The 22500-nt window shown below is 40.2% G+C and overlaps 3 protein-coding genes across 3 annotated transcripts in view; 2 read left to right on the top strand and 1 right to left on the bottom strand.

The window, feature by feature from the left end:
• wbp1 (WW domain binding protein 1) overlaps nt 1-4715 on the top strand; it is an 11546-nt gene extending 6831 nt beyond the window's left edge. Inside the window, exon 4 of the mRNA XM_030435118.1 lies at nt 1-4715. This exon is cut by the window's left edge and continues 1175 nt beyond it. The gene's annotated coding sequence lies outside the window, so the exon portion shown is untranslated.
• Nucleotides 4716-5909: 1194 nt separating this feature from the next.
• On the bottom strand, nt 5910-11768 carry lman2la (lectin, mannose-binding 2-like a). The gene is made up of 9 exons (XM_030435117.1): nt 11560-11768; nt 11064-11182; nt 9995-10112; nt 9811-9893; nt 9633-9665; nt 9116-9277; nt 8169-8283; nt 7570-7692; nt 5910-7435 (listed from the first exon to the last, which is right to left on the bottom strand). The coding sequence occupies exons 1-9, from the start codon at nt 11747-11749 to the stop codon at nt 7290-7292; spliced, it is 1089 nt and encodes a 362-aa protein (XP_030290977.1). The 5' UTR covers nt 11750-11768; the 3' UTR covers nt 5910-7289.
• Nucleotides 11769-13873: 2105 nt separating this feature from the next.
• Nucleotides 13874-22500, top strand: part of mtfp1 (mitochondrial fission process 1) — a 9387-nt gene continuing 760 nt past the window's right edge. The window contains exons 1-4 of the mRNA XM_030436490.1: nt 13874-14034; nt 18401-18528; nt 18988-19220; nt 20130-22500. The exon at nt 20130-22500 is cut by the window's right edge and continues 760 nt beyond it. Coding sequence (XP_030292350.1) covers nt 13965-14034; nt 18401-18528; nt 18988-19220; nt 20130-20196 — 498 coding nt within the window. The 5' untranslated portion in view covers nt 13874-13964 and the 3' untranslated portion in view covers nt 20197-22500. The remainder of the gene's footprint in view (nt 14035-18400; nt 18529-18987; nt 19221-20129) is intronic.

Here is a 22500-nt window from a genome sequence, read left to right as displayed (position 1 = left end):
TCCACTGAAAGCTGCATGTGAGCATTTAGAGTTTGTGCGTGTGTGTGTGTGCTGTGAAATCTAGGGCACAGCTGCACGGTGATGTCAGCTCTGAGGTCACGGCAGCCAGCGTCTGGTGTGAAGTGTGTGGGACTTCTCGCATCCAGAGTGGGGGAGAATGTACGCCCACAAATAGCAGAGGACGGAGACGGAAAGGAGTTTGTTGTTTTGTCTTTGGGCTTTAAATGTCACACACACCTCCCCTACCCCAACCACCAGCCCTTTTTTTTTTTTTTCTTCCCTTCTTTAAGATCCATTTTGTGGTCACCAATCACCATGACTGTTGGTAAGGAGTGACCAGCTTTGAATGATTTATCGATTGTGTGCACATGATCTCCCCTCTTCAGCTTCGGACTGAATAAAAATTCATGGTAATAGCCGAGAGGGCTCTGCCACCAGTTCTTTTTCAATCGATAAAAAACCTTGTGGTGGCTCTGTGTTAGCGTGTTTTACTTACCGTGTAATGTCAGAGTGAGTAGTGGCAGCATTTGGCTCTTTATAGTTTGGATGTTCATAACGGAGGATGTAACCCGCTTTATTTTTTTCACGTCATAACCAGCTCCGCTTTGGTAAATGCCGCAGGTGTCACTATCAATTGCAACAAAGCTCCTGACGGGGGCTGCTAGAGTGTGTACTAGTGAGTGGATGTTGTAGTGCAGTAGGGAAGGGTTGAGTCTTGTGCGTGTATATCTTTAAAGTGCTGGTTGAAATAATTATTCGGACACTGAGGTGGATTAACTTTTAAAAAGCACTGGTATTTTGCATGAGGCATGAATTTCTGTGATTCATATTTGAGTTGATTAGCATTTTCTAGGAGTTGCTTTGCTCATCTGTTTGTCAAAGTGATAGTGGGCTACAGTGGCTACACACCCAGATGTTGTGGTTAAAAAATAAAAAATAAATAAAAAATGAAAAATGGGACTGAGGTTAAAGTTTAGACGCCCTGGGTGTCACTGTTTTGTTATGACTGTGTGCAATGATATGCTGTTATGCAGTGTCAGTGGCCGGAGCTGTCTCGGCCCCCCCGTAGCTCTTGGCATCGCGAGAGATTTGCAGTTGAGGGCGGGTGCATTAGCAACTCGAGGTGGGTGCAGGCGCAACTCTGCAGCCCCGTCAGTGCTGGCACAGCTGCAGAATCTATCGTGATCTACTGCATGCTTCTCTGCATGTTTCTGTCGCTTGCCCGATGTACTTGTACAGTTTGTATCCAAAGCATAGCAGTGGAACGGGGTGTAAAGTGAGATTATTTGTCGAAAAAAAAGGTCTGCACAAGACGAGCAGTAACTGAAAAGTCAGTAAATGTTTCATCGCGAACTTTAGTTTGGAGCCGTGTTTAAAAACGTGTTATTTGTGTGCTCTGATACTGTGCGTCAAAATGGGCCCAGTGTAAAGACTCAGGTCAGTCGCTCTGCTTCACACATGCTCACAAAGTACTGCTCCTGATGATCATGATGTGACACTCCATGGTGCAATATTCTGTTCCACATGAATCCGTCCAAGATAACAATATCCTAGATATTTAGGAGTGGTTTCTGTGTGTGTGTGTTGTTGTTTTTTTTTGTTCTGTTCAGAAAGCTATTAAGCATAGATTTCAAGCTAGCAAAGTGGCAAATAAATTCCAGACATTTCATGACTGCTGGAGATATTTGTAGTATTGTACTATGAAGTACTGGCGTGCCTCTTTTCATGAACAAGGACACATTAAGGAAATCCTGTCATCTTAAAAAAAACGCATGACTCCGGGTTCTGCACATAAGTGTATAACTTCGTAAGTGTTTCCTCTCTTCTCCCAGCTAGCAGCAAACCCAGAGCTGTGTTCTGGCTGTGGGCGTGAACAAGAGTGCAAGCTCACCAAACATATAAATATAGAATGAGACAAAGTGAATGCACAAATGAAAGACAGTTTAGTTTCATGTTCATTAAATAGGCCTAATCGAGCCAGCTCTTCAGCAAGAGTGAAAGCTTTACAGTGGTTGCGTTGCGTAGTCGGGCAGGCGCTTTAAATATGAAGCCAAACTAACATGACATTGACCTTTTCAGAGGAGCTGTTACATTGTGAGCATGGCCGCACACCCGTTGGCACAAGTAATATAAGACATTTTTTCGAACAACACACCTCAAGCTGCCTTGCTGCATCTCTAGGAGCAAAATGTCTTTTTATTATGGAGCTGCACAATAAGTTATCGCCTCTGTACGCAGAAACAGATGTGCTACCGCCTTATTAGACTAGATCTTTTCTGGGTTTTCATTTGAACGGTAATGTTTGTGTTCAAAGCATGATCGCTTCAGTGCAGAGGAGCGCTTTTGTATCAATGGAAAATGGCACCCGAGCTTGTTCCGCTTGCTTTGTGAGAAGAGGATGTGGTGAAGAAAAAAGTCAAAGCCACAAGATTTAAACCGTCACGTGTTCTGTTCTGTTCTGGTTTTGTTTCTGAGAAGTTGGATTCAAAATACTGTGTGTGTGGTTCGCTGTGGCACCGACAGAATATGTCAAGAACAGATTTTGCGTTTGTGCTCTGTGTGTTTCTTTTTAAGTTTGTTCCACGGCGGATCTGGTTGCAATTCTGACATGAACTGACTCATGAGGAAAAGGAGTTAAAAAAAAAAAAAAGAAGAAAAAAACCCATTATTTTCTATAGTTTTGTTGTAATTAATCCTGTTTGTGTTTGGAGGACAAAACTCCCAACAAGAGATTGCTTTGTAATCTTCTCGCTAAGGTGCATTTGTATACATATGTTGACTACATAAAAAAGGGGAGGGGGAGGAATGAGGGAAGGATAGCTGAACTGGAGGTCCATAGTTTTCCCATTGCCAAAACAACTACTATGCCTCCGTTGTTTTCACATGTTTACTAAGATTAAGGGCTATACCAGTCATCATATTGTGGACAAACATCCATCCATCCGTTCTACTGAGTGAGTTGTCTGCTCTGTGCTGTTCGTTTAAAAGCCACAGTTGCCGAGGTCCACTATCTGAACAGACGTGTGCGACGTGAGCATGGTCAGTGTTTGGATGTGGATGTCCTTTGTTTTTTTCAAAATGTCGTGGTGGAGCTCGAATTTAACTATAGCTGATTGTACATGACTGAGTATGTTTGCGTCATAGGCTTCGACTTTGCCTTTTTTTTTTTGGTTTTTCGGAGGTGCGTGATGCGACATCCCTTAACCCCCCTCCCCCTCCACTGTTTCTCATGTGACCAGCTGCACGTGTGGTTGTGACAGGGTTTTTAAATTTTTATTTTTTATTTTTATTTTTTCTGTCGCCGAAGCTGTAGCTGCTCAGCTGCACCGCCTTCTGAAACGGGAGGGCACATCCACTTGTTCAGAATGAACCAAAGTCTCGGCAATCTCCACGCTACAACGATCATCACTGTCCCCAACGTGTGTGTGTGTGTGTGTGTCATGTCGATGGTCTGTTTGGTTTCCCACTCTCAGGGTTATCTTTAACACATTTCTGACCCACCAGTCTCATAAAGCCAAAGCAGTCGTTTCATGATAATTGTCTCCTCCTGTTGTCTCCTCCTTTGCATCACGCATCTCTGTAGTGTATTGTACTTTTACTCGACTAGGCTATGCAAAAACATAAACCTACTGTTATATGCTGCGACCCCCTCCCCCCTTTTTCTCACATCCCTCCGTCATTTGTCTATGGGCACCAGTACAAGCAATATAACTTGAGTATGTGTGTTACTGCGCTGTACTGTAATCTACTTGGGTTGGTCTGTGTACATGTATTTGTTTAAGGAAACTTGTATAAAAAAAAAAAAAAATTACCTTGTAATGATGTGAGTATGTATGCTTCAGTGTCAGCTGAGGGGGCTTGGGTAAAAAAGCCATTCTAGTTTATATCCTCTTTTTTTTTTTTTCCTCCTCTTTTTTGGCATTTTCTTTACCCCTCGCCTGCCTCCTCAACCACTAACACTTTCTAAAACCTCCTGACTTGCAGCTAATAAACCGCATCATTAAGTGATTGCGTAGGCTGAAGGAAAGAGTTGGAATATATTGTTTTCGGTGGATCATTATTCATATTTTCGTATATTTGTCCTGTACGCCACTTTTCCAAACCTTCATTTTTGTTGCACTAATTTGACGTGTTTTGGTTTGTTACAGTTTAAGCAACAGCTTTCTTCTTCTTTTTCTCCATCTTGAATGAATTTTCGCTGACTGAATATTTAACTGTTGCCTTTTAATCCTCAGTTATTACACCATCGATTTCTGATTTTCTTTTTAATATAATATACACGTGAAAGACCTCAACATGGAACACTCAGCTTAGACCACATTAGTAAACTTTGACCCCTCAACACTCTGAAAGGAACAGCGTGTTTCTGTTACACAAACTTTTTTCCCTCAAACATAGATAATACCAAACAGATGGAGGTGCCATGGTTGAGCTGTGTTTTTTTTTTGCTTTTTTGTTTTTGCCAAAATGAGAAACATCCTAGTTTGAGAAGGAAGCAGGCATCTACAAAAACAGACCAGAGTCTTTTTACATGTTGTTTCCTAATGACTTTAAACAAGCCAAAATAAGTGGAGTGATAAAAAAGAGAGAAAAAATAAATAAATTAAAGCACTGAATGAGATAAAATGCTTTGGTTGTAGCAAGAAGTCTGCTGTGTACTCGTTGGGTCATCATTTGTATTTTATTTTTTTAATAAAACAAACATTGGCACTCAATTCGCTCTGACCCTTGTTTATTGATTTGACCTCAGATAACCTTTTGCAGGATTCTAGCCTGTAGTCTTACACATTTGTAAAGCCTGGGGGGGAAAAAGCTTCTTTGAGAGCTTAAAGGGAAATTAACTTGAGCACTCGAGACTGAAAATAGTGTTCCACACAGACACGTGACAGAGCTGAGTTATTGATCTGGAGGATTATCGAACAGCAGTGTGAGAGGCACTGCGGGCAGTTAGTGACAGGATGTTATGTAATCCAGAAACACATGGAAAGTTGAACTTTGATTTTGATTGATTTTGACTTATTCTTTAACTTTTGCTTCAGGTTGAAACATCAGGATCAAACTTTTTTAAGTGCACAACTATGGTCAATATTGTGTTTTATGTGTATGTTGGTGCCATACACACTTCATGACCCCCCTTATAAGGCTCACCAGTACAAGCTAATGAAATTCAATAGAACAGCTCTGCCATAAAATCTACCTCTACAAAGGGTTTTGGTGACATTGTTAGAAATGTGTTAATTCTAAATGACCCCAACAGGTGTTTCTAATTGTTTTGTCCTCCAAACTTAAACTCATTAAGATTATTAGAAGTACAGCTAAATATATAAAACATAAAGGTTCAGTTTTAGGAATTTCTGTTATTGTACCAGTGATCAAACAAAATACACAGTAACGCGTTAATTTGCTGATAGCTGTTTGAGTTGGACTAAGTTAAGACAGCTGTTTCCCCGTTTCCAGTCTTTGTGCTTATGCGTAGCTGTGTACCAATTTACTAAAATGTGTAAGATATGACCAGAATTATAGTTTATAACATGTATAAATTAAATAATCAAAGAATGTAAAGAAACAACAGTGTTGACGTTATGTCAAATTGTGCTGCAGAGGTATCTTATCAAGTTACCATGCTAACTAGCTAGCCCTGGGACTAACTGGATAGCATGCTAACTTCATCCTGTGTCATTATACCACTTTGTAAAAGTCAGGTAATAGAAAACTAGCTGCATGGCCAACTGAGCTAACCACCTAACAGCAGTGATAGTTAGCAGAAGATAGCGGTTAGTCTGGTAATATACTGCCATCTCGAGAGATGTTTAATTCTTACATATTGCATCATTAATGCCGTTTTGGGTTGCACTCAATCGTGTACCTTACAAACTGGCCACTGACAATATTCACACCCAGAGGCCATAAACAATATAATGCAGTTTGGTCTTTATTGACAAAAGACAAATAGGTCATCACAACGACACAAGATAAAAATGGTTAAAAATTTCATTTGTGGGACACTGAATGGGAAAAATGAGGCACAAGGCTTTTATACGGAACAAACACAACATCGTTAAGGTAGGGCGGCTGTCAAAGTGGCCACAGGAAATGAGGAAGACCTCACACATTGCACGATTGAAAACAAAGCACCACGTAAAAGATATATGATGCTGACATGACGACTGGAACCATTTGCAGAACATAAAGCAGAAGGAAAGTCAACAAGAGATTCAGAGGAGGCAGCCTGACGCCAAACCAGCATGTTTGTTCAGTTCATACACTATTTGACACATTCAGTACAGAAACACAGAGGTGGTGTTTTTACTCATAACACAAAGGAAACGCAAACACAAGGTCAGATTTGGCTTGAATGTGCAAAAAAGACAGCCTCAGCAAAAGTAGTCACGATAAATAAGTAGTCATTAAAAATCCTTTCAGTGCATTTCTGACATTTTTACTTAGAAGATTTTGCTCTAAACTTTATAGAATCAATTTTCTTAAATACATGCATTCTGGGGAAGGGAACAGCAATAATTAGAAATAAACATCTTCTGAGAATTTTGATAATATATTTCCCTGAAACACCCAAATCTTTGCCACATGCATCAATGAGATAGTGGTCTTTTTTTCATATACTTTACATTAAAAGATCTACTAGTTGGTAGACGATTCATACAAAAATCCATGTCATGCATACTACAACTACAGCATGGGGAGATACAGCTCACTATAGCACACACATACACACAAGCAAAATATGACAGCTGTATTTTTCAAATTCAAGGAAGAGTAGAGATGCATCTTCATGTCAAGATGTCATAACCAGTTGTAGTGCTGCTTGTTTAGCGCTTCGAATCACAAGAAGAAACACACTGTATACTTATATTTCTCAAAGCCATAAAATAAACATCTGTGAACTAGATAGTGATCTATTTTTTAAAGAATTTCATATTTGTCAAATGCAGCAAAAAATAATAAATATGTAGCTGCTTATAAGAAATGACATGACATACTGCATGTCTACAGAGGTGGATAAATGGTAAGGCCAGGTTGGTGTCAGGCAGGGTGCTGAGTGTGACTGAAGTCCTCCTACTGCTTCATGACTACCACATGGCCACAACAGAGAATGCCTCTCTGTAGCAGCTGATACTCCATCTCCTGTCAAACTAGTGTTGTCCTTGGGTTGAAACAATCTGCTGCGCCCTACTGGCCGACAGCAACGTCTCACTTTCGTCTCAGTGCAGCAGGGTACACAGACCAAAGTAGTTAACACAATCTTTATCTATTTTTTCGCCTTCTGTCTCTCAGTAAAAGCGCTTGCGTCGGCTTTCATTCCAGTGGCTGTAGACGATCAGGCCGATGACGATCAGGAAGATGCAACCCAGCATGGAGAAGAGAGCGGTGAAGAAAATGGCTATTCCGCTCATCCCTTCTTCGGGTTTGTCTCTCGCTGGAAGAGAGGACGACAGTTTGGGAGCTTAAGAATGGGTAGAAGGTAGTTGGATGAAGGGATGACAGTGAAGGTGGTGAAACATGGAAAAAAGACAGCGCAAGTGCGTGCGCGTGTGTGTGTGTGTGTCTTACATATGAGTAGTTCAATGTTATCTACACTGGGTATGGTTATCTCCTCTTCCTCTTCTTCTTCCTCTTTCTGACTGCGCAACACCGTGAGTTGGTAGAGTTTCAGGGAAATGATGTCATGGTTATCTGTAAAATTGAGAATCAGAAACTGAGATTACATTTAGAGAAAAGGCACATGACACATCAATTAGAGGTGAATATATGTGATTAAAGGGCCTCACACTAACACTGCAGACGTTTCTACAGAAAAAATAAAAGCAGCAATACTGGCAGTGAATTGTGTCTGTATCACTGAGTCTGAAGGCTCATCACATAAAAGGATCAATTCATTCAATTTGAATCTAATCTCTACATAGCTGTCACAATGTGATAAGCTGCCATATCTGTATACATCAATACATTTGTCAGTAATGTTTGTTTCTTTTAAAAGGCTTTGTTTGTCCCAAATCAATAATGCACATCAGGTTGATCATATTCATACATTATTCTCTTTATAGTAAGTACTTCCAATGACAAACATACAAAGATATAAGTGTATTTACATTTGGAGTGGCGAAGCTAAAAAGACTTAAAGGGGGTTTGGCACCATGAAAGCCGTTTACCTGAGAGGTCTCCAGTGATGGCTGTCGCTCCAAAATAATAGCCTTGTGGAAGCCTCACCCCGGGTATGTCCAGGCAGTCCCTCCACTCATGTTGCCCGTCGATGTCTATCATCACCTGGAGAACAAAGGCAATCAATTAAATTCTGTGATGTTTAGAGAATAGCAGAATGTAAATACCTTGGCATCTGGCTCTCAGTTCTGTTAAGCAGGTTTACCGAGTTATCTGAATGAACAATCCCTTTAGAGGTGCACTATGTAGCTTTGGGAAATAATTGTTAATCACAAGAGAAAGATCTTCATTGTCTGATTAAACAAACTGATCTTATAGGACAACACAATTCATACTGATTTACTTGATGTTTATATGTGGCGGACCCTGCCATCTTTTTAGCTTCAAGCTGTTCTGGGGGACCTTATTTCCTTTGAGAACAGCTTGTTTATTCAGTTGTGTAAAAAAAAAAAAAAATGTGTTTGTATTATTACCTTATTTATATTGTCAATATAAAATGTATTCTCCAAAACTACATAATGTCCCTTTAAATCTTGGACACTGACTGAACTATAATTTTTCTCAAAGTTATGTAGATAACTGACAAATTTGCTTCTTCATACAAACCCTGGACAAGCCAGGTGTAGTTTAGAAAGTACCTATCTGAACATACTTTAATGGAGCTGAACTGAACTGTTTGTGTCTGTACTTATCACTTTATTCTATTGTTTAGTGTCAATATAAACAGGGCCTAGCTGTAAATAAAGCATGCATGCTCAGCCAACCTACACTTCATATAGATATAGTTTAAATTAATATTAGCGAGTTCAACTCAGTTCACCAAGTGTATGCTAATTACAGGTTAGATAGTTGAGGACATGAGGACGTGTCTACGTGTGCTAAGCACTGTTGTTACCGTGGATAATTGAAGATGTGGATCACAGTGTGTGTTGCTCACCGTGAGCCTGCGGCGGATGTATCGGATGAAGAGGAAGGTGTCATGCTTGAGGTTGCGCACCATGGCGTTGCAGCCGCCCAGTTCTGTGGGCCGACCGTCCCGCTCATGGTCGTAGCTGATGCTGCCGTTCCCAACCATGGCCAGAACGAAGGGGAAGATCCTCTTGTGGTCACAAGAGAAAGGGAACATTCTTGATTTATATAAGCACCTTATTTGAGAATTGATACATTTTTGAAAGCACAAATAAAATGAAATGGGGGTCCATGGTCTCATCCGTGACAGTTTACTTTTTGACAACCACTGGTCTATATCATAAACATTATCTTTTTAGTTTTACAAAACTTTTAGGAAAGTATGTTTCAGACAACACAGAAGCCATGCAGAGAAACAACAAGACAAGCACTTCACAGTACCGTTTCAAAGACAAGTATGTTTTCGATCAGAGAAGCATGCTTATGGAGGCTGTTTAATAAGGTCAGACTTAAGTTCGGGTTCCAATGTTCCAAAAGCCAGTTACCTGGGTGCGAGGAGTATATCTTTTCTTCTGCGCCTGTCTCCAAATGGTTGCACAAAAGAACACAAAAACAGCCCTTTTACACAAACTTGCAAGAGCATTAGTCCATGCCTTGCAGTCACACAACCCTAATTTACTTTGCATCAACGTGTGAGATCTGAGCAGCCCTGCTCTGGCATACCTCTAGGTGTTTCTCCTCATTTGGGTACGTGTCCACAAACACACCCAAACCAGTGAAGTTGTCCATGTTCCCAAATACCGGACCTGTAAAGGCATGAAAAGACAAGAGGGTTAATAATATATTTAATTTAATTTTAAGAATTTGAGTTTCTTAAGAGATAAACAATGTGTTATTAAGCATTTACCTTTCTGCATACGTTCCTTAGTGTACCAAATGGCCAAACCGTCACCATTCAGGTTCTTCTTTCCTTGTCCGTGGATCTTAAAGTGCACCTGCATCTCCCAGTCCTGCAGATGACAAGGCTAGAAAACACAGACAAACACTCAGAAGTTAAACAAAACCAGCCAATAAAGACATTCATCCAACAAATAGGCAATAAACATATGACAGAAATACGAGAGATTCTCAGATTTTGAATTTGGGGACGTAAAAGTCACACCTGACCAAAATGTAATCAGCTGTTGAGTCTGGTTTTGCTTTCAATAGTGTCTTCTGTAACCCTGTCTGACACTGCTGGAGTTAGGGTTTAGTTTACACTTATTATAGGTGTTGCATAAAAGACTGGTTGGGTTGAGGTCAAGGCAAAAGAGAAAACACAAATTGAAGGTGAAACAGACTCCAACGCGACTAAGAAATATCAGGGCAACACATGATCCACTTTAAGTATTAACACTCAAATGTTCATAGGGGTTTGGTGCCATTTCGGGTCAGCAGGTCTTCACTCATACAACCATGGGCAGCACACAATGAGGGTGTGTCTTTTTTCGTTTGGTGTGAGATAAGGTCCAACAGGTTTACAGCAAAGCAGATGACAGACAGACATGTCAGCCAAGTTCTGTTGTCAAAACATCCTCCCACTGACCTTAACCACACCAAACCCATACTTAATCTTTATTTCACTGACTAATCATAAAGTAAATACCACCTTATGATCGTTAAAAGTCAATGCAACCACTAATACCACTAGGCTACCATACAAATCATGATGTTAGATCTAACACTTGATAACCATCTTGGTGTAAACGTTACAAGTTGACCATGTAGTTGAATCAACACAGTTACAGCTTTAACAAAAACTGAACATTTTAGCATGGTTGCAGGTGAGATTTGTTGTAGGGCTGTGTGTATTAGACTGTGTCAGTTTTACCTCTGTGCCTGCTGGCTGTCACTGTGTCTGTATCAGCTACAACACCTGTATATTTTAAATACGACCATGGTGTGTGATCACGGGACAGTACAGGGTGTATACTCACGATGCGGCTCCACACTGCCCCCTGCCTGCTCTGCATGTCAGGTGTGAGGCGCACCTGCTCTGTGGTTACCATGGCATCCCCCATTAGCTCCCAGTGGGAGGAGCCTAAAGATCCCACACCTGGGTGCACGGACAGTACCATTATCATGAGTAAGCCTGACACAGCACAATGTAGCTCACCAAGCCAAAAGGACACAACGACCAAAACACCTTTATCAGAATTATAGACAAAGCATTCATGCAAAGGGTTTTAACAAAAAAGACAGCCAAGAGGTATTAAATGTTTATCAAATAAAAATATAGGCTTGTTTGGCTGAATGTGACAGCAGGGACCTTTTAGTTAAAGCGTTAAAAGACAACTCACGACATTTTAGGAGGAGAACAACTCAAACATGTATGTATTTCAAACGCTCCATGATTTATTCTGGAATCATCTGTCGCCAGCCTCTAGTACTATGGGGAGTAACGTTAACGGTCGAGCTAACGGGTAGCGTTACCTTGGTACGGCTTGGAAAGCGAGTGCTCCCGCTTCAAAAACTCTTCCATCTCGTGGTCGTCGTCGGCAGAACACAAGCTTGCACTAAAAAGAAGTACAATAAACGTCCAATGTGTTATAAACGGCATTATTTTCCGTCTGAATGGCATTTTGGACTCCCTGCAATAGTGATTCCTTCCGTCGGCCGCCATCGCTGGTCAAAATCCCTCCTACTACAGCGTCAGTCTCCTTTCTATTGGTTTACTGTGTTACATGGCTCGTTGCTATTGGTTCCTTCGATTGTTAATCAGAATACGCGGTTTTAATTGGATGTGCTGCTGTACAACTGTCCTACAGAGTGTCTACACTGAAAATGAATCAATTAACTTATCAAATTGAAAATGTGTGGCTGTAACCGAGCTGCAATTAACTGTATTAAGAAATTGTAATAATCCTAACCCTGATGGTAATCCAGATATTCATCTGCAGCTTTTCTATTTGAATTCAGGGTAAATACTGCACCTACTTTCAAGTACTTCCACAATATATGACTGAAAAGCTGAAAAATGTGTACTCTCTCTCTTATTACATTTCCTTACTCATCTATTGATAATCCATCCGCCTAACTGTTGTTATTCTAAAACTAAAGCTGAAGCTGCATACATTATCATCATTGCTTCATTTCCACTACATAATGGTTACTCGTGAAGTGCCAACTTTTTTTTCAATGTGACATTATTCAAACTTGAGCAACAGACCTATTATAATTTGTAATGCTGCTTAATCAGCTGATTAATACATATGTATGTGGCATGGATGTTGGGGGACGCTGCAGATGTGCAAGAATAATAATAGTGTGTTGACAGCCAAGAACAAACAACGCTTTGTGTACATACACAGCCCCACCGTTTTTTTAACAACTAGCTGAGAAATTGACCCTTTTTCTGTAATTTTGTTCAGGTCAGTTATACTGCACAATACTGTGCCTCTGCCTCTCTCAACCCCTTTCATGTAGGCTCTTTATGCAAACTGTCTTTCTACTGAGGGCTTTGTCAGCTACTAAGCTTGCTCTACACCTACAACACTATGGCACAATAACACCATATGCTGAGCCCCATTGCAAAATTGAACTGTGGACCCATATTGACCTCTGGTTCCACCCACACACTTTGCATCGTGCATGTATTGTATTGTATTGTTAAGTACCCATCAAGTACAAGCACACAGTTTACAGATAGCAGCTGTACAGGAATTAAATAAACAGGCTACTGCTCCACCATCAGTTTGTCTGTTAATCATTAATAATTTATAAGTGAATATGCACAATGAAAACGCAATATCAAAACTAGACAGAGCGCTGCAGCAGGGCAAGGCCTCAAGAAAGAGGCAAAAATGCAGGTTATATGCTGTAATGGTGTATTTTCCCCCCAAAATTTGCAATTAATCATATTACCACAAAACATGGGGCCTTTGGGCGTCTGGGTCTTGGGACAGTGTGGACCTATGTGGATGTCTATCCAAGAAGTAGGCTATTTAGTGTCACTTTAGTGCTTTCATCCCAAATGGTTATTGTTACAGGCCTGCTTACTTTTTGTTTTTAAGTCACGCATTTTAACCCAAGGCAGAGGAAGTTCTTAAGAGTATGTATGGATGTTTGTATGGATTAATTTTCATATGTATTTCACCATGTGTTTTGTTTGGATGCCCCTTTTCTTCCAGTTATAGAAAGACAATAAAATGAAAACAAAGCTTGATGAAATATTCACATGGTAAGCCATAGTTATGAGATAAATTGTAATTATCTATCTCACATTTTCAACTTTTAACTCATCATTATGACTTATTAACCCACATTTCTACATTTCTAACTCATAATTAGGATTTTTTTTAGCCCACATATCTAAATTTCTAACTCATAATTAGGACTTTTATCTATTATTCTGACCTTTATCTCATCATTATGACGTATTACTATCGTTATATTTTTTCATCATGTTTTTATCCCTTAAAATGATGGAAATGGGCTGACATAGTTTTGCTTTCAAAGCCAAAAACTAATTTCCACGTAAATGGGCAATTCGGATTTCTATTCCAGAGTGATTACTTTAATAGGTAGGTGAACAGCAGTTAGTCTACAAAAATGTAATTTTAGTTAGTGAAATCCACATCTTAATCTTGTTTGATGATCGAGTTTGTGGACAGATTCTTGAGTTTTTGTCATATTTTTGATTGTTGAAATGGGAAAGGGCAGCGGTAGTAAAGCAGACGTTCTGCTGCCCTCCTGTGTCGAGTCGTGGTGTTGCATGTTGGATGCTGTAGTTTAGATCACGCCCCCTTCACTGCCCCTGCTCCCTGTCGGGTTTCTCACACTCATCACGCCGCGTTTACATAGTCCTGTACAGGGGGATGGAGTAAAAGCAGGAAGGAATGGATCCCACTGAAGAAAAAACAAGCAAAACGGTCGACATTTATCGCGATACATGGGTCCGCTTCCTGGGTATGTACTGTTTTATTTCCCCTCCTGTAGCGGCTCAGTCCCGAGCTGAACGTGACAGATTAACAGTCACTCTAACGTTACAGAAGAGAGAGGTAACGTTACACCGGAGCCGTCCTGACCCTGAGCTGCCTGTGTGCTAGCTAGCTAAAGGTTAGCACGCCCGGCTAACTTCTCTGTTAAAATTCTATTTATAGCAAACTTGGCTGTTGAAGGACATTTTGTTACAAAAGAACAACATGGACGCAGTCCAAGAGTGGATGTTAATATGGTTGTTATTGGGGTTTTCTTTTTTTTTTACCACAACGTATTTAGCTTCATTGCTAAGTAAGAGTTGTCTCTGTTGCTCAGCCCTGACTCAAAGGTAGTTGTTTAGCAAGTTGAGGCAATGAGTCACAAAACCACAGAGAAACACCCGCAGGCATGTCTCTACAACAGTTGTAGAGACAACTCAGCACCAGTCATAGATACAGGTAATATCAGTGATTGCGTCCTGGCTGTCCTCACACCAGGGTCGCTCCTGAAACCGGTCTCACTGTCATCCAACGAGCAGTCAGCTGAGAGGGGCATGTTCAGCAGAATAAAGCTGAAGGGCATTCTTACTGCATCACTCCCCACTGTGCAGGCTGTTCCTCTCATGAACAAGCCATAATCTCCTGCTCTTCTGCAGCTTACATTGGCCAGCAGTGACCATGTAATGTCATGTGAGTCGGTTTATCCCTTTTATAAAAATATAATCTTTTTGCTCACATCTTTAATCCCGCCTGGGCAGATAGACATCTCTGTCTCTACATGGATGAGCATGAAACAGAGATTGCAACGTGCCCCTTCTAGTTGGTGAACCGATTATTAGTAACGATGGAGATCGATAACTGATATTGGAACTGATGTTCATTTGCAGTAAAAATAAAAAAATGGAATGCCAAGGTTTGGAGTAATCAGTGATGGGAAGTAACTAAGTAGAGTTTACTCAAGTGCTGTACTTGAAGTGGCAACAGAAAAAAAAAGTGGATAATTTCTGTTTCCTTAGAGTTTCAAATAACACCAACAGAGGACAAAACGTGCCTTCCCTCCAACCACGTAACCGTGTTCCTGGTGGCAGACAACATGATATAGTGTTACTGACTTTTCTAGGGAACCAACGTCAATGCAGATGGTTTCATTATTCCGTATCCATTACACTGTGCAATCAACATTTACTTAGTAATGATACGTTGAAGTGGAAACCCTGTCTATTGATGGTTTAAGTACAGTTTTGAGGCATTTACTTAGTCTTCCACTAAATTTTGATGCAATTATTGTACTTTCTTCTCCATCCCATTTATTTGATAATGTTAGTAGTTATTTGCCACTTTAGATTCAATATATTATTTGACATCACAGCCAAAGTAGCACAAAAAAAAGAAAGAAAAGATTTTCATAATTCTCTAACATGTCTGGAAAAGATGTGGTGGTTATGTAACAAAGATGGGGTTTAACTTGAAAAGTGGTGTTTTTATCCAACAGAATGAGCAAGAAAATCCATACAAGACCTTTTGTACATTTTGATGTCATTACAGCTGTCAGACATGGACTTCACCAACTCTTGCGTGTGGGAACAGATCACATATTCACCAACACAGACACTTTGACCAAACAGACATCATGTATTAGTGGTTCCACCAGCCTAATGGATCTAAAGCCCTTTTAAGACCAAAGACCTTCTGTGGAAATGTACAGCTGGCTAATTGAAAGTGGATCACGTTGGAGCAAAGATATGATTGCCTGATGTCCTTGCAGATGAGTGTTTCTTTCTAGGTGATGTAGCTCCCCAGTTCATTTTTTTTTTCAAATCCAGTAGTACTAAATAACACAGCAGCAGAGGTGAGCCGCAGATCACAGCCCGGATATGATTGTCATCTTTATTTCTCCTCTTTTTTCTGGCTGCCAGTCATTGTTACCTGATAACTCTGAATCTCACTCTCCTTTTATCACTCACCATCACAGTCTTCACACCCTTCCCCTCTTGCTCTGCCATCTTCTTTATCTCTTCTGTTTCTCCTGCATTCTGCATCTTGTGAACACGCGCACTCACCTTCACGCTTTACTGGGCTCAGGGCAAACACTTGAATCACAAAGTGTAATCTGAAGCTCTTGCTCACGGGTCAGAATTGGACTCCAGCCCGTTATGCCTGGGCATGGCATATTTTATTATTAACTTGTACCTCGCTGGAAGATAATCTTATCTCGGCTCTTCTTGTTATCTTGTTTTATTATACCAGTACGGCTCCTTATCACCTTGTGCTCAGAAGGGCTTCTGGAGCTCCAGATCCAGTAGTTAACTCTGCTATCATTTTCACGACTACAGCACTAAACAAAGTAGCTTAGAGCGAAAGACCAAGCTCCATAAAGTTGTCTTGTTCTCTTTGCCAGCCTTCCCAGCAGACATTTTGATTTGTCGTAGTAGAGAGGTTTTCATTGTTATATGAAAACATAAAGAGTGGATCACATAAATGGATATTTTTACTGCTCCACTTCACTGTCACAGTTTCTTTAAGACATTGCACTGTGTGTGCTTTAGCTCAGCTTCTGGTCCTTGTTCTCAGACACATGTTTCTTGTACCGTAGTTTCTCCGTAAGAGTTGGAGAAACGCGTTTCCTTGAATCGTGGTGATGCAGCTAAATGTTACGCAAACTCAAATCTGGATTTATGAGCACATGTCGCAGCTGTGGTTTTTGTTTTAACGTGCAGCAGCGTTTGCCTTTCGCCTTTTCCTGAGACAAATAGCGCCTCTGTGGTTCGAGGCAGTTTTAAATTATTGTTTGGTTCTTGCTCAGTCCTAAAAATGACTGACAATGATTCGTTTTTGAGTTTTAAGGGTGTGATGTGATCTTTAGCTGCTGCTTGGAGACAATCGAAAAACAAAAAAACAAAGCTGTCATGTGATTTGCCCTCTTAAGGAAGTTGCGGAAGCATGATTCACTTCTGCATGTCTTCCTAAAGGCTGAATTCCAATGAAAACTCTTAAAGCAAGCAAGGAAAAGCTGTTGTGTGGGAGTCCATAGCAGCCTCAAAGTAATGCATGGAACTTTTTTAGGACAGTATTTGATATCTTTATCTTTGTAAATATATTAAAGAATTATATGCATGTTTTTCTCTCCCTGTAAAGATACCACAACTCTCAGGGCCTCTGCAAATACTCTCTTTTCCCTAAATTTTGTCTGTATACCACATTATACGGAACTCATCGGTATCATCCAAAACACTTAAGATACCCCAAGATCATCAGTACTACTCTCCTAGGTGATCACACAAAAAGAAGTGAAGTCGTCCACACACGCTCTATAAGTCGGCAAAATACTCATATAAATATTAAAGTATAAGAAAAAATATATCTTTCATTATGTGTGACTAGTTCATATGAATACTACTCTCCAGCTTCTGCAGAGTAAACAAAAGCACACCAGGATATAGCTGACACTAATTAAAATAAACATATAATAATGATTATTTTACTCAATGCGCAAGATAAAAATCTGTAGCATTTTGATAAGCCTGTAAGTAGTTATGAGGATTAATTACATTTAAATGGAACTCTGTAATCGGGATGTTAATGAAGGCTCTCAGGATCTGAATCTTTCCAGTTTCCTCACTAAATCCTGATTCCATTCCTGTAAGTGAAGAATAAAGAATAAGAAGCCTAAAAACTGATACGTACAATGACTTCCAGTGATTGGTCTGTATTTGTTCAGCTAAAAAATACATTTTGGGGAGAAAACAAACTGTCACCAAGCAGTGTTTCATTGTGACACGGTGGCTTCGTCACTAGTAGTCACAGAGTAAAATGTAGTCTTTGCACACCAGCGTCAGTTATCCATAGATGAAGACAAACCGCACAATTTGACCTCACAACACTCTGATGGTTCTCTCATCACTGAACCGAAGATAAACTCTTCCCGTGTGACAAGTTAATTTTACCGGTGATTTACATGTGCCGTGGCGTACGGCACAGGTGAGTCCTTTAAAACAGATCAAGGGCGTTGGAGTCATCTGAGCCTTGTGGAAATGGGCATTGCATAATTTACCAAATGTTACTATCCATTTTTTACAACGTCAGATAAAGTTGAGGGGTTATTAGCCTTTGGTAGGTTTCGCGATGCATGTATTGGAATTTGGAGAAAGTACAATGTGACATCTGGGAGCGCTCAAAGATGTGTCATCACTTAAAAAGTGAGCTTTTAAATGTTTAATGCACTGCCCCCCTGCTCAGAATGGCACCAAACCTCAGTTAATGTTTCAATAAATGTATCCATGTTAGCATTGATGGTGCATTTAGAGGAGACTAAGAAGGTTAAAGTCTTATCTGCATTTATGTATGTGTGCCCACAGGCTATGCTAATGAGGTCGGGGAGGCTTTTCGTGCTCTGGTGCCAGTGAGCGCAGTATGGGGCAGCTACGCTGTGGCCACGGCGTACGTTACTGCTGATGCTGTGGACAAAGGGAAGAAGGCAGCGGAGGTAAGATATTAACATTTCTATGTGTTCGCTTCATTGATAATTGGTCAAGTGTCATTTCTTATGCAATGAGAAAGAGGCATAAAGTGCTAGGGTCAGGGCTCCAACATGGGATTACAAGATGATCATCAGGGAGCACGAGAGAGGAGAGAAAAAGTGTTCCTGCTCCTTTAGGTTGTGCTTCTTTTGTCTACTCCTGCTTTAGAAATTAAGTCAGAAAAAAACACTCTTGGTCAGCACATGTTACTGGTTAAAAAGTCGCAGGTAGCCATGTTTTGTTTGTTTTAAAGGCGTGACAAGCCAGAAAAACTAGCGCCCACTTTCTTAGATGATCACATAGAATACAGAAGCTAGAAAACAGAAATTTAAGACTAAATTACATTGAGTCATTCTTTTAATGAATTTGTGTATTTTTTGCTGTGACTACTGCAGTTTTCTTATTTTCCTCCATCTGTTACTCAGGCTCACGGGGACAACCCAGGCAGGACAACACGGGTAGCGGCGGCAGTGGTGGACACGTTCGTGTGGCAGGCCCTCGCTTCTGTGATGATCCCGGGCTTCACCATCAACCGGGTGTGTGCTGCGTCTCTTTACCTGCTGGGCAGGACCACCAAGTTGCCCCTCTCTGTCCGCAAGTGGACCACCACAGCAATCGGCCTCTCTACGATCCCCTTCATCATCACTCCTATTGACAGGTTGGCAGTGTTCTTGTTTCTTTCTATCCATGCTGATTATGTAAGTTGTCCATTATGTAAGAGTTGAGGCTGCTCACACATGATTGCTGCTGCGTTGGGCACAAAGTTGATGCTGACAGCTCATTTCAACACTGATATGTTGTCGTAGGCTTTATCTACTCTTTGTATACTATAAAAGGATTGGTCTGGTGTGATTCTATTTTTTTTCTGATTATCAGCAAATCACATTAAAAGACTAAAACCCACAGCATATTAATCCTGCTAATAAATGTCTGTATATCCAAAGCCTGGTATAGTTTATTCCCCCATGCTATAATCCTGCCTTGTTGTCTAAAAATGATTGAAAACGCATGAATGAGCCACACTGTGGCACCGGGTGACCTGTTCTTTCATCGCCATGAACCCACACACTGTTGTTAATCCCACATATGTCCCCATGCAGCCGGAATTACTCCACCAAATGTGTAGTTAATCCCCTGCTGAAACGAGTCCTCCTGTTTGAGTAATGTTTGCTAAAACAGCTGTTTTAAGGAAATGACTGAGCCTTCAAAATAAAAGTATATACTAGTGAGCCCTTTCTATACTTGAAGTAGGAAAAAATGGCGTATCTAGGGAAAACGTGCCACTTGATAAGACACTTAAAGATCACAGTACGCATCACAATACTTAACCTCCACTCATACATCCCTCCATTAAGAGGTAGGCAATTAGGCCTGTTTTTATTTTTTTACTTCACTCTTCTAAAATTGGATGGTCTTCTTCACATGTTTAGATTTGAGAGCTGGTTTGCCTTTATAGCAGAAGTTAAAGTAGTTTTCATAGATCATTTCAACCTTTTATGAAATTAATTTAGAAAAGGCTGCATTATGTGCCCAGTGTCACAATATGTTCCTTCTCTGTACATTGTAGGTCGGTGGATTTCCTGCTGGACTCAAGCCTTCGGAAGGTCTACGGTGAGGGAGAGAAGCACGAATAAGGAGGGATGATTCATGACTGATGATCCCCCTCCTGGACAGAGACCAGTCCAGTCTTCGTAGACCTGTGCAGATTATCCACCACTGTGAAGCACTGAAGAAGTGTGAAGAAGGATTTCATAGAGGGAGGCTCTACAGTTAGTCAGAATACATATTATAATACAATTTTTTATTTCAGAATTTATATAATTTATTTAACTAAATTAAAGTTGTTAAATAGGAAATCCTTCGGGATTGTTAACTTTAACCTCAGGGCAATCTGGGTAGTGACACCAAAAAATGTTTAAAAAGGAATCTAACAGTATGAGAAATGTTTAAATATCAAGTTGTTACAGTGAATCCTGCTCCTGTAAGTACTCTTCGGCAGGTATACAGTGTGCTGTTAAATTCCTGTGATCTTCGTTACAGGGAAAGCCTCTAAGGTTGTCTTCATGGTTTGGAGTTGTGGGCTGTGGCTCACCTCATATCCAGATGTCTAGGAGGTTAAGTACAAATGCACAATTGCGGTGTTTATTAGCCATATACAGTGGTACTGTAATGAAACGCCAGAAGGCCAGTTTGCCATGATGTCCCTCTCATTCATCACTCTCTCAAAATTGGTCTGTTTTTTTTCTTTCTTGTGTCTGTTACTTGAAATAGATGTTTCAAGTTGTTTCACTCTACTTTATGAGCCAAAGTTTGCACTGGGAGTATTTTTTTTTTTTACACCATAGTTACAACCTAAATTAATCTTGAGGGTATGATATATGGTCCTATATGAATACTTGTAGCGGTGACACTTTGTACCTTTTACAGTGCTCCTCACAAGTATTTGAATTGTTGGTCAATAAGTTTGAGGTCAGACAACAGTGATCTAAAATACTGTAAATTCTTCAACCTGAATATGTTCAATATGCCAGCTTCAAACATCTGCAACTACTTTAAAACGCCCTGTCCGGCATCTGGAGTCAAGCTGTTTGACTCCACCCGGTACCAGATTAATCTGAGACATTATGTTGTGATCCGATTTTGAAATTTCACAGTCTTCCAAGCAAGCTTTAAGCAATTTTAACAGCTTTTCCCTCGTCAATGCAGAAGATTATATTTATTCAATCTCTCAATTATATTAAAGGTCCCATATTATGTTCAGTTTGTTTAAACTTTAATTTCCGGTGTCTACTAGAAAATGAAAAAACATGCGTTAATGTTAAAAACCCATCAGTTTTCTCGTACTGTCCAGTGCTGTAGCACCTCTATTTACCCTCTGTTTGAACACTTCATTTTAGCTCCTGTCTCTTTAAGGCCCCACACCCACGCCCAGTCTGCTCTGATTGGTCAGCTCTTGTGGGCCTGAGCAAGCGCCACCCGCCATGTTTCAAAGGCACCTCTACCAGGGGGTATGGCTGAAGGTAGTGACTGTACAGTTGTGACATCACAACCTGACAGAAGTCTGGACAGCTCGCTTGAAGGCACAGTTTCTGAATGCGGGCTGCTTATCATCACATAAGAAGTGCAAATCTCACTTTCACAACTATGGGACCTTTTATAAATGTAGAGTTGAACTTCTCATATACTTGTGGAAGTCAGTGTCATAACTTTGCACAAAATGGTTTAAGGGATTATTTCATTAATATACTGTATATCTATATATATATTATTTGAAATGTTTTGTTTTTTTTGAGGAGCAATGTAGACATACTGTATCTTACACTGAACTATGCAACGGAAACAAATGGTTGTGTGGATACATACGCCTTGCAAACTCAATGGATTGTTCTCTTCCATTGAAAAAATAAAGTATGCGGTTACATTATGTTCAAATGTTGTAAAATAAGAAGGGAAATCTGATACAAATGTATCTTAAAATTTGGATGAGCTGTAACAAGGACAAAGAGGAACATGGGAATGGTAATCATTGCCAATTATTGTACACTATACATACCAGTGTACCTGTTAAGCAATAACCTTTGTTTAATGTGTTTGTGTCACACCATATTCTCTCTGCTGTGAAGGATGTGGTTCACTTTTTCATGCTGAAAGAAAAGATTGTGAAAACTTGGGGTGCACCAACTGTCTTGTTCTTACTTGATGATACTGAGAAGTGATGCAACCTTTTCAATAGTATTTAATAAACAGAGCAGGTCACATAAGGCCCCTTAAATTACTATTTAATTTTTTTTCCTAATGGTTCAAACACATAAGCTAAAAGCACAAAGCATATTATTTTCACACTGATCATTTGAATTGTCGTTAGCAGGAAAAACGGGTATAAGTAAAAGTAAGGGTGTTAACGTCAAACGTTGACACAGAGTTCAATTTTAAAGGTG

This window comes from Sparus aurata, chromosome 12 (genome assembly GCF_900880675.1).
Source record: "Sparus aurata chromosome 12, fSpaAur1.1, whole genome shotgun sequence".
Lineage (NCBI taxonomy): Eukaryota > Metazoa > Chordata > Actinopteri > Spariformes > Sparidae > Sparus > Sparus aurata.
Note: the sequence above shows the minus strand (reverse complement) of the source record. Positions and strands in the feature narration are given on the sequence as shown.

Bases quoted from the DNA above. Each gene is read 5' to 3' on its own strand.
- lman2la (XM_030435117.1), bottom strand. From the start codon at position 11,749: ATGGCGGCCGACGGAAGGAATCACTATTGCAGGGAGTCCAAAATGCCA. The intron at 9,894-9,994 runs GTAAATGCTTAA...ATGCCTTTACAG, and splicing joins TAAGGAACGTATGCAGAAAG to GTCCGGTATTTGGGAACATG. The intron at 7,436-7,569 runs GTAAGACACACA...CCTCTCTTCCAG, and splicing joins TAACATTGAACTACTCATAT to CGAGAGACAAACCCGAAGAA.